A 15,874-nucleotide genomic window follows, 5' to 3' on the forward strand; every position below is an offset into this window, starting at 1 on the left:
TCCGCGATGGGCATGTCTGAGGTGTGTGTGTGTGTGTGTGTGTGTGTGTGTGTGTGCGTGTGTGCGTGTGTGTGTGTGCGTGTGTGTGTGTGTGTGTGTGCGTGTGCGTGTGTCATGGTTTTCAGATGAAGACATGTATAACACAGCCAGCTATCATGCTATTAAGAAATGCCCTTGAGTACCAGGTAAGCAGGAATGATCAGTGTGTTGCTTTGGATGCTATGTTTACCGTAAAGTACCGTTGATCCCCCCCCCCCCCCCACACACACACCGTGTCGCTTCCCAGCTGGTTTTTCGGCAGGGGGCGGGAATTACAGTCAGGGCTCACCACGACCATACAAAATTCAAAAAGCGTCGACCACCATTTTGAAAAATGGCGATTGCCGCGCAGGCCAGCGTTCGTGCAGTTATAGCGGCTACGCACCCGAGTTCGTGCTAATCTATGTACAGCGATGTACAGTCGAGTTGTAAAATACCAGTATTTTGCGACTCCCTGGTCTAGTCTGTGCAGCGGTTCTAGGTCAGTACGCCGAAAACCATTTCGGCGAGTGACATTTCATTGCCGTCGATTGGTCGAAAACCGCGTCGACGGTTGGACAATTCTCGACCGGCCCACTTCGCCGAAATGCTTTTTCGGTGACTACCAATTAGGAGAGGGTTTTTTTTCGACTACAGAGCATTTCGCTGAATTCTTGTCTTTTACGCAGCTGGTGCCAAGATACACAGTGAAAATGTTATACATGTGCAGTAATCACGAGTACCAATCAACCAAGAGAAATCATCTTGTTAGTTGAAAAGTCAATAGAGTGTGTTCGTTCTGATATTCCGGTATTGACTCAAAGTGTTTCAAATTTACATGTGGGGTCAGTCCTTCATCAGAATTTACTCCGCTACGTTGAAAGCTAGATTATGGGTGATGCCTCTGAGGAAGACGAGTGGTTCCTCGTTATCATATCTTTGGACCAGGCGAAGCAGTTTACGGTCACGCTCGACATACCACTTTTTTCGGGTAGGAGCAGCACGTTGTTGTTGTTCTTCTTCTTTTTATTTGAATTTGCAATACCAAACGGGCAATAAGCCCAATTGCATGGAAGCAAATAAAAAGAATGCTAAGAATGAGGCATTTTGGTGAATATTATTTCAAGTGGAAATACTGATCCCGGGGGGTACTACAAAATTAATAGGTACAATGAAAATCTGAAAAGGCCATGATACTGTCGTTTACCTTGCTGCAAGCAGCTACATGTAGAGGGAAAAACAACAAGAAAGACGTTGTATCTCATGTACTGGACAAACAGAGCTAACAGGAAAAGACCGTTCGTTAAAATGCCTACATATTGTCCTTGTGTGTGTGTGTGTGTGTGTGTGTGTGTGTGTGTGTGTGTGTGTGTGTGTGTGTGTGTGTGCGCGCGTGCGTGCGTGTGTGCATAGCACTGTTTCTCTTCTTTAAAAACGTTTATGGCCTGAGAGTGTACGGGTACACGGCTGCTGCGAAATCGGCCACGGCTTTGCAGGAACGTACACTGGCTGGCAGAGTGTTCCACAGCGCAGGTCCACGGAAGAACGGTCGGCGCCAGCGGCAAAATGAGCCCGGCGTTGGCTTGATATCGAGTTGTGGCCGTGGTTGCGGGCGTCAGCTGCTTTGAAAGCGCTGTACTACATTGGCCGTTCAGGCCGCGCCAGATGAGATCGAGGAGTCGGTGGTGTTGTGTCTCCTCGATTTTGCGGAGGGATATGCTCTCCCTTTGGCGGCTTACCGAAGATGTGGGTGGTAGGCTGAACACAGCGCGGATGGCAGGGTTCTGAAGACGTTGGAGTTTCTCTAGAGCAAAAGCTGAGAGGGACGTGCTATAGGCCACACTTCCATATAATGGGTCGGGCATCACAACGGATTTTAGGTATTGGGCCCTGGCCTTCTGGGAAAGGGATCGCTGGGCTCGCCACAATGCTCCGACTTTCCTGTTCGCCTTCGCTGTAACATCGTGGATATGGTGGTCCCAGGTCAGTTGCTCGGTGATGGTTAAACCCAAGTACTTGGCCACAGTACAAGCAGGTAAGCGGGTCTGATGGCAATTTACAGCGATGTTGGTTGGCACATCCCTCCCACAGATGCACAGAACTTGACCTTTGCGTTCATTCAATATCAGGCCGCGTTTTTCGAGCCAGTCGGCCAGCGCAGTGACGGATGACGAGAGTCCCAGTGAAATAGTTGCCGTGTTGGGACCACTTTGGTATAGTGCAATATCGTCAGCAAATTGTATACTAGGGGTCGGGTGAGCTGCTGCAGCTACCGCTCGGGTGTAGATATTGAACAAGATGGGCCCCAATACAGGTCGTTGGGGTACTCCACTTGTGCATACTGTGATGTTGCTCAGTTCGCTACCGATGCGGACTTGTTGTGTCCGGTTTGTAAGGTAGCTAACGAGCCATTTCATCACCGTACCGCCAACTGCAATTTCAAAACAGTTCTGGATCATAATTTCATGCCGCACTTTATCGAAGGCCTTCGACGTGTCGAGGAAGCACACTCCAGAGGAGTCCTTCTTGTCTCGAGCCATTTGCAACTGATCAACCAGTAAGGCTAGTGCATCACCCGTCGAGTGCTGCCGGCGAAATGCAAACTGAGTTTCTGGGATAGCGTCGTCGGTGTGGTCGAGGTGCTCTACTAGCTGCTGCTGCTGGACCAGCTTTTCCAGCAACTTTGACAAAATCAGAAGTAGCGATACTGGTCTATAGTTTGTCGGCTGAGACGGATCCCCAGACTTAAACAGCGGGCTTACAGCCGCCAACTTGAAACCGGCAGGCACTGCACCAGATTTCAGTGACAGGTTGAAGAGTGTGGTGACAGATGGCGTGAGGACCTCAGCACAGGACTTCAGGAGAAATCCTGGGACACCGTCGCTGCCCGTTGCTTTCGCAGGGTTGACTTGACTTAGTAGACGGTAGATTACGGAACACGAGGCTGGCTGGAACGTGTGCAGGCTATCCGATGGAAGTGGGCCGACGGGAGAGGCTAGGCATGATGGGCGCTTTGGGTCGGTCACAATGTCATGAAACACGTTGGCGACCTCTTCGATGTTGCAGGTTGGTTCGGTTTTCTGCTTCCCGCGTCCGGTGACGGTATTGATGACTTTCCAAATCTGGCGTGGGTTTCTGGAATGTTCTTGGCATTGACGTGCGAAGTACTCATTCCTACAACGGCGATGCATGTTCGTTGCCTGAGTTCGAACCTTCCGGTACTGCTGGTGGAGTTGAACATTTCCTTTGTCAGCCAGCCAAAGGCGATGATACCTTCTCTTCTTCTTGTCCAACTGATAAATGTCGCGGTTTGACCAAGGCATAGGTTCTGCAGATTTTTTTGCACCTTGTACAAGCGGGGCATGTGTGTCCAACACAGTCATAAATCGATCGTGCCAGAGTTCCCAGTAAGTGTCGACATCGGCATCAGAGGGGAAGTCTTGCGCAAAGCAATATTTAATTAAGGTCCTCGCGAAATAGCGGATTATCGATTTTGTGCAACTTACGTGTTTGTGGAGCATGCACGCACTTCTTCGTCTGTACAGCAAAGGTCATAGTAGCACAGACGGTAAAGTGGTCACGTATGGTGGACGGAACAACTGTGCACGTTGACACTGAGTTCTCTGTAGAAAGGGCTAAATCTATGGTGCTACCTTGGGGGCAGAGAGGTGTAATCCTTGTCGGGGACAGCACGTGGTTTGTGAGGCTGTAAGCAGATGCGACATCTTCAAGGTGCTGACGTTGCGCCATTCTCTGGGCTCGGAACATGCCCACATTGAAGTCTCCTACAACGGTCATTGATGTTGTCACCAGAGACACTCTATGGAAGGCAGAGTCCAGGAGAGTCCAGTACGCGACCGGCTCCTGAGGGGGCGATATACACATCCGAACAGGTGCTTCTGGGACTTCGATCTCAGCAGTATCCAGACGGCTTCCACACCGTCTAGGCGGAGATTTGGCTGTGGCGTGATGGGAAGTGATGATTTGTAGTAGGCACATACACCGCCTCCAGTCCTGTTTTCGCGGTCACATCAGGTAAGGTTATAACCTGGGATTTGTACTTCTCCGTCAGAGATCGACACACAGGATGTCGTACTTGGGGATCAGTGCGGTTAGAGCATGGACCTTGAAGCGGATACTGCATACATTCATGAACCCTACGGACAAGTGGGATGTGTCGTGGTTGGTACATGATCGCAGATTTCGGTTGCTCATTGGTATGAAAGATGGTGCTAGGGGATTTAGTGATGCAAAGAAAAGGAAGAACTAATGTGTGTGAAATTTCCTATCGTTTGCAATGTAATATACATGACTATTTTGTTGAACGAGGATACATTATGTAGCAATGGTGTACGTACGTCCGATGTTGGGGCTTGTTAGCGACTGCAGGTGTCGCTAGCCGCCTGGCTGGGCCTGCGGGCTTTAGCGGCTCCCTGCCTGGCTCCTTAATAATGTTGTCGGCTAAAACCTCGTAATGTGATCCTGTCCGGTGCAGAACACTACTCAAGGCATCATCCAGGAGCTCACAATTTGCAGCTTGGTTAGCTGGTCTCTGGTCGGCCGTTTGTTGACTCTTCTTTTTCGGCCTACGGGCTGGTGTGAAGCCATCACTGTCGTCACCTTCTTGTGCCGTATCAGATGTAGGCGTGTGCTCAGCCCTGGACTTGCCACGCACGGCGGGGTTTGTCTGAGCTGCCCTGGGCTTGAGCTCACTGGCGGTCAAGTCTACCGTAGGGTTGTTATCCTCAACAGGTACAACTGTTGATGTTTTGGTCAGTTCTTTTTGTATCACAGAGGTCTCACGGGATGTCTGGCGGCGTGGGCAGCTAAGGGATTTGTGACCCGGCTGGTGACATTCCCAGCATGTCGATTCTTGTGCCTCGTGCCAAAGGTGCAACCTTGTTTTCATTTCTGGTACAACTAGCATACTGGGGATTGACCTCAGGGGCGTACCGAGTATGAACCGTCTCCCGCTCTCAACCATCACATCCACCCCCTCTGCAAGGCGGACTTTCTGCCGTGATGGTCCGTGGACAATTTTCATAAATGGCTCTAGCATGGTGACCAAAGTGGCATCCTCGAGGACAAAGGGGCACCCAATTACATGTAGCCGGACAACATCATCACCATAAAAGGGACGTACCTGCACAGCAATGTTCCTGACGGTCAAGCCCTCCCACAGCAGCCTTTGGAGACACTCTTCCTTATCCAGAGTTACTACGCAATGTCCCCAGATACGATCACAATTTACCTGCTTGATGCAGTCAGGGCTCCTTATTTGGGCTGCCAAAGCGTCAAGGTAGGGCCGAAAAGACTCTCGGCCGTAGCCATCTACCGGAAAGGAACAGTAATGGTACATGCCAGCAGCTTTGCTCGATCTGACCAAGGATGGATCAGAGCACCAAAATTCCAAACCGACTTCAACGAGAGTTGTAAAGATACGCATGATCAGTGGTTAGTTGTGCCCGACGCTGTGATGCGCTGCGCTCCTCATCTGCAAGGCTGGTGATGAGCCTCTAAATGCTAGAGTGGTGACAAGTCACTGCGCTGGCAAAACGACCATGCCACCCTTCCACCCTTCACTAGCTTAGGTTAGCCTCGCCAAGTTAGGCCAGTAATATCGGGATGAGCGTCCATGATTGAGTCACCAAGAGCAAGGATTTCGTATCCAGAGTTTCCAGTTTTTCAGTAAAATTCGGCTACAGGGTCAGCGATGAAAATGTAACTTCGTCGAAATGTACTCGCCAAATGTGTCAGGCGGTGAAAAAATCACGCTGTGAAACTGCACAGTCGCGAATTGTCACTCGATGAAATGACCACCTCGAAATGTCTCGCGACGAAATGTCACTCGCCTAACTGACCGGATACCAGCGAAGGGTCAGTGCCGAAGAGAATCTTGTTGTTTGATGCCAGTTAAGACACGAGGAGAAGACGTCCTTTCTCCAAGCCATCTTGGTCATTTTTCTCAATCTGCGGGTGCATGTCGACCAAGATATGTCCGTGATATACTGGTGAACTGGAGTCCTGGCATCTACACGATTTTGCCGCCCCTAGCTAACCAATGTTGTCAGTAGAACCGTCGGCGTTTCCTGATCACGGCTCGGCACACTCTTTTCTGTTTGACCTCGCAGCTTTCACCCTGCGAGTGTGGAGTTTCCTGGCCACAAATGAATTCCTTAGTCATGACCATGATGACCATGATGACAAGTGACTGGTATGATTCCTGACTGGTATGATTCCTGACTGGTATGATTCCTGACTGGTATGATTCCTGACTGGCCTGAGTCCTTAGCTTGAGTCAACACGAAGGTAAACTCTTCACTTGGAACGCTTGCTGTCTCCTCGGCCCTTTCTTGTTGCACTTGCAGATATGCGCACGGCTGCCAGGTTTTGTTGGTGCACTCGAGTGCGCACGGCCGACCTCGATGCCTTAAAACTAAAACAGCAGTTCTCCTTGGCCGATTCTCACCATCGAGAGCTCACTTTCTCGGTCTTGGAATTCTCTATCGGTTTACCGTCCCCGATTTCTATTTTTCTCTTCATTCACTTGTTCGCACGTCTTCAAGTTTGAGTGATTTCACCATCCGATCTCAGCCAAACGAAGGCCAAATCGAAAATTCGAGACGGTAACCCTCCAAAGACCTACCTTGTGAACATGAATCCACAATGGCCTAATGTCTAAAACCAACGAGTACAGCCAAGTTCAGCTCAGAAAACACTGCAAGAAACGGCCCGTTTTGCCGTGCGCTGATTGGTCAAATCCAAATGACCGTTATTGACGCTTTGTACGGTCGTGGTGAGCCCTGACAGTCCATTCATAAAAAAGATGGACTTCACGCTTTTCGCCGGAAATGGGTCAAACTTTGAGTTTTGTAGAATCTTTTTTGGCAATTCCCCATGGAATGTTCTTCCTTATCACTGAAGTATGTTTCTAAAGTCGATTTCTCCAAAAAGCAAACCGTACCAAGAATAGGATTTCGGCCGGGTTTTGCTCCGAAACCACTGAATTGTGAGAATCCAGGCCGTTCACTCTACTTGCAACAGTTCATTGTGCGGTTCAAACCCCAGTTGAGGTACCTTTTTCGGACCCCTTTTCAAGTTTCAAATTTCGTGGCATTGCACCATGTACTAGTATAAAATCGCAAAGACGGGAGCTCGCCAGAGCAAGGGTCCATCTTTTTATGAAATGGACTGTAGATCAAGTTGTTCAAGTGCAGTGCGATGTACAACAAAGCAGAAGATCAGACCTGGCATGCTGGATTGTGCACATTTTCATCCTGCCCTCGCACGTATTGTATACAGCAGTACATGCGTCGGTTCAACATCGTATTCCGTTGTATACGCCGACGTCGCTTCACAGGCAGAAATTCGTAAAGGGGGCGGGGATTAGAGCGGGGGCGGATCAACGGTACTTTACGGTATATGCGAGTTCCTTCTCATGTTTATATGCAAGTTCCTTCTCATGTTTATATGCAAGTTCCTTCTCATGTTTATATGCAAGTTCCTTCTCATGTTTATATGCAAGTTCCTTCTCATGTTTATATGCAAGTTCCTTCTCATGTTTATACTGTAAGACATGTTATTATAACGAGTCGCAAATTTAACGATTGTCCAAAATTCATAGGTTAACGAGAAGATATGTTAACGATCTTGCAGTATTCTGCCATATCCACACACAGCATATATGAAGCAGTACGGCCTCAACGGATCTTATTATAACGAAGAAATGACATCCGTTAAAACGTTAGATTTGCTTCCTCGTTATATATACATGTCTTACAGTATGCAAGTTCCTTCTCATGTTTATATGCAAGTTCCTTCTCATGTTTATATGCAAGTTCCTTCTCATGTTTATATGCAAGTTGCTTCTCATGTTTATATGCAAGTTCCTTCTCATGTTTATATGCAAGTTCCTTCTCATGTTTATATGCAAGTTCCTTCTCATGTTTATATGCAAGTTCCTTCTCATGTTTATATGCAAGTTGCTTCTCATGTTTATATGCAAGTTGCTTCTCATGTTTATATGCAAGTTCCTTCTCATGTTTATATGCAAGTTCCTTCTCATGTTTATATGCAAGTTCCTTCTCATGTTTATATGCAAGTTCCTTCTCATGTTTATATGCAAGTTCCTTCTCATGTTTATATGCAAGTTCCTTCTCATGTTTATATGCAAGTTCCTTCTCATGTTTATATGCAAGTTCCTTCTCATGTTTATATGCGAGTTCCTTCTCATGTTTATATGCAAGTTCCTTCTCATGTTTATATGCAAGTTCCTTCTCATGTTTATATGCAAGTTCCTTCTCATGTTTATATGCAAGTTCCTTCTCATGTTTATATGCAAGTTCCTTCTCATGTTTATATGCAAGTTCCTTCTCATGTTTATATGCAAGTTCCTTCTCATGTTTATATGCAAGTTCCTTCTCATGTTTATATGCAAGTTCCTTCTCATGTTTATATGCAAGTTCCTTCTCATGTTTATATGCGAGTTCCTTCTCATGTTTATATGCAAGTTCCTTCTCATGTTTATATGCAAGTTCCTTCTCATGTTTATATGCAAGTTCCTTCTCATGTTTATATGCAAGTTCCTTCTCATGTTTATATGCAAGTTCCTTCTCATGTTTATATGCAAGTTCCTTCTCATGTTTATATGCAAGTTCCTTCTCATGTTTATATGCAAGTTCCTTCTCATGTTTATATGCAAGTTCCTTCTCATGTTTATATGCAAGTTCCTTCTCATGTTTATATGCAAGTTCCTTCTCATGTTTATATGCAAGTTCCTTCTCATGTTTATATGCAAGTTCCTTCTCATGTTTATATGCAAGTTCCTTCTCATGTTTATATGCAAGTTCCTTCTCATGTTTATATGCGAGTTCCTTCTCATGTTTATATGCAAGTTCCTTCTCATGTTTATATGCAAGTTCCTTCTCATGTTTATATGCAAGTTCCTTCTCATGTTTATATGCAAGTTCCTTCTCATGTTTATATGCAAGTTCCTTCTCATGTTTATATGCAAGTTCCTTCTCATGTTTATATGCAAGTTCCTTCTCATGTTTATATGCAAGTTCCTTCTCATGTTTATATGCAAGTTCCTTCTCATGTTTATATGCAAGTTCCTTCTCATGTTTATATGCAAGTTCCTTCTCATGTTTATATGCAAGTTCCTTCTCATGTTTATATGCAAGTTCCTTCTCATGTTTATATGCAAGTTGCTTCTCATGTTTATATGCAAGTTCCTTCTCATGTTTATATGCAAGTTCCTTCTCATGTTTATATGCAAGTTCCTTCTCATGTTTATATGCAAGTTCCTTCTCATGTTTATATGCAAGTTCCTTCTCATGTTTATATGCAAGTTCCTTCTCATGTTTATATGCAAGTTCCTTCTCATGTTTATATGCAAGTTCCTTCTCATGTTTATATGCAAGTTCCTTCTCATGTTTATATGCAAGTTCCTTCTCATGTTTATATGCAAGTTCCTTCTCATGTTTATATGCGAGTTCCTTCTCATGTTTATATGCGAGTTCCTTCTCATGTTTATATGCAAGTTCCTTCTCATGTTTATATGCAAGTTCCTTCTCATGTTTATATGCAAGTTCCTTCTCATGTTTATATGCAAGTTCCTTCTCATGTTTATATGCAAGTTCCTTCTCATGTTTATATGCAAGTTCCTTCTCATGTTTATATGCAAGTTCCTTCTCATGTTTATATGCGAGTTCCTTCTCATGTTTATATGCGAGTTCCTTCTCATGTTTATATGCGAGTTCCTTCTCATGTTTATATGCAAGTTCCTTCTCATGTTTATATGCAAGTTCCTTCTCATGTTTATATGCAAGTTCCTTCTCATGTTTATATGCAAGTTCCTTCTCATGTTTATATGCAAGTTCCTTCTCATGTTTATATGCAAGTTCCTTCTCATGTTTATATGCAAGTTCCTTCTCATGTTTATATGCAAGTTCCTTCTCATGTTTATATGCAAGTTCCTTCTCATGTTTATATGCAAGTTCCTTCTCATGTTTATATGCAAGTTCCTTCTCATGTTTATATGCAAGTTCCTTCTCATGTTTATATGCAAGTTCCTTTTTCATGTACACCTTGTGTTCTAGTCTATACAAAGGGTTTCCATTGCTCTGGAAAAAAGCAATAGCTTGCCGGTTGCCATGTCAACCAGTGTAAGGCCACTCGCTGTACTTAGAGGAGCCGTAGGTAGTAGACCCATGCTTTCCTATGCATGGATACGGTACATGCACAGTTCTGCCAGAAGTTGCTTGCTCTGCCCTGTTTACTGTGTGTGTAGCGCGTGGAGAACAAGATGTCTACATTGGAGACACTGGTAATGCAGGTCAGTACTAGTACATCGTAAACTGTTATGGTCAGGCAGCAATGACAGCAATGGTGCACCTGCTGCTGCTGCTGCTGCTGCTGCTGTTGCTACCGCCTTCGCTGCTGCTGCTGTTGCTACCGCCTTCGCTGCTACTACTGCTGCTGTTGCTACCGCCTTCGCTGCTGCTGCTATTGCTGTTGCTACCGCCTTCGCTGCTGCTACTGCTGCTGCCTTCGCTGCTGCTGCTGTTGCTACTGCCACCTCTGCTGCTGCTTCTGTTGCTACCGCCACCTCTGCTGCTGCTGCTGTTGCTGCTGCCTTCGCTGCTGTTGCCTCCAATGTTGCTGGCTCTGCTGCTACTGCTGCTTACTGTAGTTAGACCAGATATTTATACATGTATATTATATACAGCTTCCAAAACATTCAGCAATCTAGCACTGATTTGGGTATTTACTCCCGTAGCTATGCAAAAGACGTTACTTTTAAGTAACATCTGGCGCTAGCCAGGGTCAACACAGCTTTAATTCCGTCATTGTTTGTTGTGTCATCGGGCATGCCTGGAGCTATCCCGTACGTGTCCCATAAAGCCATAACAAGAATAGGATTTCGGCCAGGTTTTGCCCCCAAAGCACTAAAAGGGAAAAAACCTTGAAAATCCAGGCTGTTCACTCCAAGTGCATAACAGAACATTTGCGGTTCGAACCCCAGTTGAGGCCCCTCTTTTGGACCCTTTGTCAAGTTTCAAATCTCGCAGCACTGCACAGTGCACCACAAAATCACGAAAAATCGCCAAATACGGGAGCTCTCCAGAGGCAGCGCTCATCCTTTTCTGAATGGACTGTCGCGGGTTTTTTGAAATCACGTGTTATATTTTTGAGATGCACTGTAGCGTGGACGTTTATCATAATCTATTCCTAACTTGCGTGTCTTGTCCATGCCCTTGCTGTGTGCTATGTACTGTGTGCTGGTTACTAGGAGCATGAATTCCTGAAGAAACATGTCAACAAGGTGGTATCTATGCGGCCAGATATCTTGCTTGTTGAGAAGTCTGTGTCAAGACATGCACAAGATCTTCTGTTGGCGCATGGTGTCACCGTGGCAACCAATGTCAAGCCCGTAAGTTTATCCTTTCTTTCTTACTGATTACTCACTCATGATCAGGCTGAATGAAAACCTTGCTCACGTGATGACGCCATGCATAGCTCTCATGCATAGCTCTCATGCATAGCTCCCATACATAGCCTTCCATACATAGCATCAATGCATAGCTCCATGTACTGTAAGACATGTTATTATAACGAGTCGCAAATTTAACGATTGTCCAAAATTCATAGGTTAACGAGAAGATATGTTAACGATCTTGCAGTATTCTGCCATATCCGCACACAGCATATATGAAGCAGTACGGCCTCAACGGATCTTATTATAACGAAGAAATGTCATCCGTTAAAACGTTAGATTTGCTTCCTCGTTATATATACATGTCTTACAGTATGCAAGCATGAGAGAGACAGAGACAGAGACAGAGAGGGAGAGAGACAGAGACACACGCACGCACGCACGCACGCACGCACACACACACACACCTCAGACCTCAGACATGCCCATCGCGGAAGCGATGATAGCGAACAGCTATGTTAGACATAGCAACTTGTGCTGGGATTACACCATTCAACAGCTTGCAAGGCTGATGAATTGACCGCCACTATTTTTAGCCTGGTATCCACCACACAGCTGTTTGAAGTGACTTTTTCTGGCCAGTGAATCCCTATTTTTCATTTTTCCATTTTTTCTACACACACACACACCACACCACATACTCCGGCATACACTGGCTGTTGGTAACCACCCAGGAGAATGAAAGAAAAGTCAGGAAGAGTCCGAGAAAGACAAGAAAGACGTGTGCGACCATAATCGTCGGGAATTGAACCCGCAACCTCTCGATTGGAAATCGACTGCACATACCACACACACGCACGCACGCACGCACGCACGCACGCACACACACACACACACACACACAGAGAGAGAGAGAGAGAGAGAGAGAGAGAGAGAGAGAGAGAGAGAGAGAGAGAGAGAGAGAGAGAGAGAGAGAGAGAGAGAGAGAGAGAGAGAGAGAGAGAGAGAGAGAGAGAGAGAGAGAGAGAGAGAGAGAGAGAGAGAGAGAGAGAGAGAGAGAGAGAGAGAGAGAGAGAGAGAGGGTACTTGTGCCTTGTTGAAATTGACGTATCCAGTGTATTGTTGGTTGTGTTCATTGCACAGTCTGTCTTGGAACGCATCTCTCGTCTATGTGAAGTCTCTCAGCTAGTGTCCGTCGATCAGCTTAATCGTTCACACAAACTTGGAATGTGTCAGAGATTCCGCTTGAAGGAATACAAGCTGGAACAAGGTATGTAACATGTTACCTGTACATTAGGTTGCCACTCTGCATCTCTGCCGCTCTGCATCTCTGCATCTCTGCATCTCTGCATCTCTGCATCTCTGCATCTCTGCATCTCTGCATCTCTGCATCTCTGCATCTCTGCCGCTCTGCATCTCTGTATCTCTGCATCTCTGTATCTCTGTATCTCTGCATCTCTGCATCTCTGTATCTCTGCATCTCTGCATCTAGGTAGTGCAAAGGCCGCACACTGTCCACTTTCTAACGGTGTGTAAAGTCTCCGTATCATCAGCATTGTGGCTGATTTGATCTTCTCCTGGTTCTGTGTTGTAGTTTTGCTTTTTGTGTGTGTGCATGCGTACCTGCGTGTGTGCCTGCGTGTGCGCGCATGTGTGTGCATGTGTGCATGTGTGCATGTGTGTATGAGTGTGCATGTGTGCATGTGTGCATGCGTGTGCATGTGTGCATGCGTGTGCATGTGTTGTTTGTTGACTGTAGGCAATGTAAAAACTCTCATGGTGTTTGAAGGTTGTCCACGTAATCTTGGCTGCACTGTAGTCTTAAGAGGTGGATCGAAAGAGGAACTCTGCAAGGTAGGCTTCTGTAGAGTAATTGTCTCTAGTCACTTCACACTCCCCACTCGGACCATTGTCTCAGCATTGCCCCACGTGGCCATTGTCTCAGCATTGCCCCACGTGGCCATTGTCTCAGCATTGCCCCACGTGGCCATTGTCTCAGCATTGCCCCACTTGGCCTTTGTCTCAGCATTGCCCCACGTGGCCATTGTCTCAGCATTGCCCCACGGGGCCTTTGTCTCAGCATTGCCCCACGTGGCCATTGTCTCAGCATTGCCCCACGTGGCCTTTGTCTTTTCATTCCGCAGGACTTGTTATGTGCATCTGGCTGCATGAATGGTTTGCTGTGCTGGAAACACGAGAAGACAAGAAGTGGGCGAAAGTTGTTTTCCCATGACCTGTCAATTTGTCTGGCCCTGGACAAGAATTGCTTGGAGTGATTTGAAAACTGGAGGGAGGGGAAAGTGAATATATCCTGAGGGGAGGGAAATGAATTTGTGTTTGACCAATTATAGAGAACGGTATCCTCGCTAGAGGAACATTGCATCACTTTGCGGGTTGTGGCTAAGTTCTCGTCCGCCTCTGCGTGTTGTTCCTCTTTTGCTGCTTGACTGCTGTGTTAACTGCTGCTTGTGCTCCTTGTGCTGCTTGTGCTGCTTGTGCTGCTTGTCCTGCTTGTGCTGCTTGTGCTGCTTGTGCTGCTTGTGCTGCTTGTGCTGCTTGTGCTGCTTGTCCTAGGTGAAATGTGTTAGCAAGTTCATGGTACACATGGCCTTCTCAACTCACCTGGAGGAAGAGTTGCTGATGAATCTATGGTCGTCCCCACAGAGTCTGAGCAGCACCAGCAGCAGTAGCAGCAACAACAAGAGCAGCAAGAGATCATCAAACACACCAGCCATTGACCATCACTCACTGTCATCTAGCACACCAAGCTGCACACGAGCAGGTCAGATGCTACTATGTCAGATGCGTGACTTGGTTTTGCCGGATGGTGATGACGAGATCAGACAACACATGCCGCCACCAATACAAGCATCGGCGACACACTACTCTAGTAAAGTGTTAAGCGGACAGGAGAACATTGGACTAATAGCTCCTATAGAAGAGAACACATCTGTGGTATGTATCTCTCCTGTTCCTGATAACCGTGATCTGATTACACATCAGCAACGCGTCTCATCTCCCCTTCATCTGTCAGCTACTCTGAACAGTGGATCAGCAACAATGAATGCTATGCTTGACTCTGCGCAGGCGGGTGGAGATGCTTACAGCACGTCTGCAGCAAGCCGGAGTGGGAGTAGTGCTGCTGCTGCTGCTGCAACTGATGATAATGCAACATTACCTCTCACTGCACTGGCGGCTAGCAGTGCTAGCAGTATGGCTGCTACTGCTGCTGCTACTGCTACTGCTACTGCTACTGGTGCTACTGCTGCTGCTACTGGTGCTACTGCTACTGGTGCTGCTGCTACTGGTGCTGCTGCTGCTGCTACTGGTGCTACTGCTGCTGCTACTGGTGCTGCTGCTGCTGCTACTGGTGTTAGTGGCACTAGTAGTAGCAGCAGTGCTAGCAGTATTCATCAAGCAAGTACTAGCCTGCAAGCACCTCGGCGTGCTAATGCACTGACCCTGTGGCAGCTGTTTGGAAAAGCTGTTGAATCGAACGTCCTTTCAGCATCACCGTGGGTGCAGATCCCGCGACCGTACATCAGTCTACCTTCTTCATCATCACTGCTTGCTTCTTCAGAGATGACGACAGCGGATAGGACTACTTCACCACCTCCACATACTCCTGCTGTTGCTAGTACTAGCTTATCATCGCAACTCAAAGCAGCATCCCAAGCATTTGATGCTACCAAGGTTTACCCCAACGTTGGCTACTGGTCATCACTGTTTCATGGTGCTGGTAACCAGTGCACATCATCTCACTCTGCTCTCTCTGCTGCTGAGTATGGCAATAGTAGCGGTGACGGTGGCGAGAATGATTTCAGCCTGTCATGCCAGTGCAGGACTATTTGCCCTGCTTCTACGCAACACACCAATGATGTGAGTGGAGACGAGGACAGCAGCACTCTTCCTCTCGACTCGCCACCATCATCTGCAAGTATGATGGTCAGTCTTTATACTGGCCTTCCTCTTCCTAATGATGACAAGATGAAATCCAGTATTCCTTTCTACGTTAATACACCAAAGAGAAATGATGTGATTCTTTTGGCCAATGCACATGATGCTACATCAGTGTCCACTGTTCCTAAGCGGCAACTCTCTCAACTCTCGTCAAATTCTGCTGACCCATCGTTTTGCCACCCAATGTCCAGCACATTGCTAGTACAGCAGTCTGCATTTGAACGCACCATGACATCGATGGTGTCCAACTTCCGAGCATTTGGAGCAGTGGGAGGTCGCCGTGGACATCCATGCCAGCATATGCTCTCTTCATCAGCTGTCAGCAAGAATTGGAGTGGCGGTGGCGGTGGCGTTGGCAGCAGCAGCAGCAGCACAACGCTGACACCACTGGACCCGCATCAGAGCAACAGGACTTGGTCAACTGAGCAAGGCTTCACTGCCCGCAATGCCACTGTTCCT

At 46.8% G+C, this 15,874-nt stretch overlaps 1 protein-coding gene across 1 annotated transcript in view; it reads left to right on the plus strand.

The window, feature by feature from the left end:
* Positions 1–15,874, plus strand: part of LOC135819391 (uncharacterized) — a 107,354-nt gene that overhangs the window by 48,036 nt on the left and 43,444 nt on the right. Inside the window, 6 exon segments of the mRNA XM_065332594.1 lie at positions 126–185; positions 10,310–10,354; positions 11,312–11,452; positions 12,599–12,725; positions 13,215–13,309; positions 14,030–15,874. The exon segment at positions 14,030–15,874 is cut by the window's right edge and continues 165 nt beyond it. Of these exon segments, the coding sequence (XP_065188666.1) occupies positions 126–185; positions 10,310–10,354; positions 11,312–11,452; positions 12,599–12,725; positions 13,215–13,309; positions 14,030–15,874 (2,313 nt within the window).

This window comes from Sycon ciliatum, chromosome 6 (genome assembly GCF_964019385.1).
Source record: "Sycon ciliatum chromosome 6, ocSycCili1.1, whole genome shotgun sequence".
Classification (NCBI taxonomy): Eukaryota; Metazoa; Porifera; class Calcarea; order Leucosolenida; family Sycettidae; genus Sycon; species Sycon ciliatum.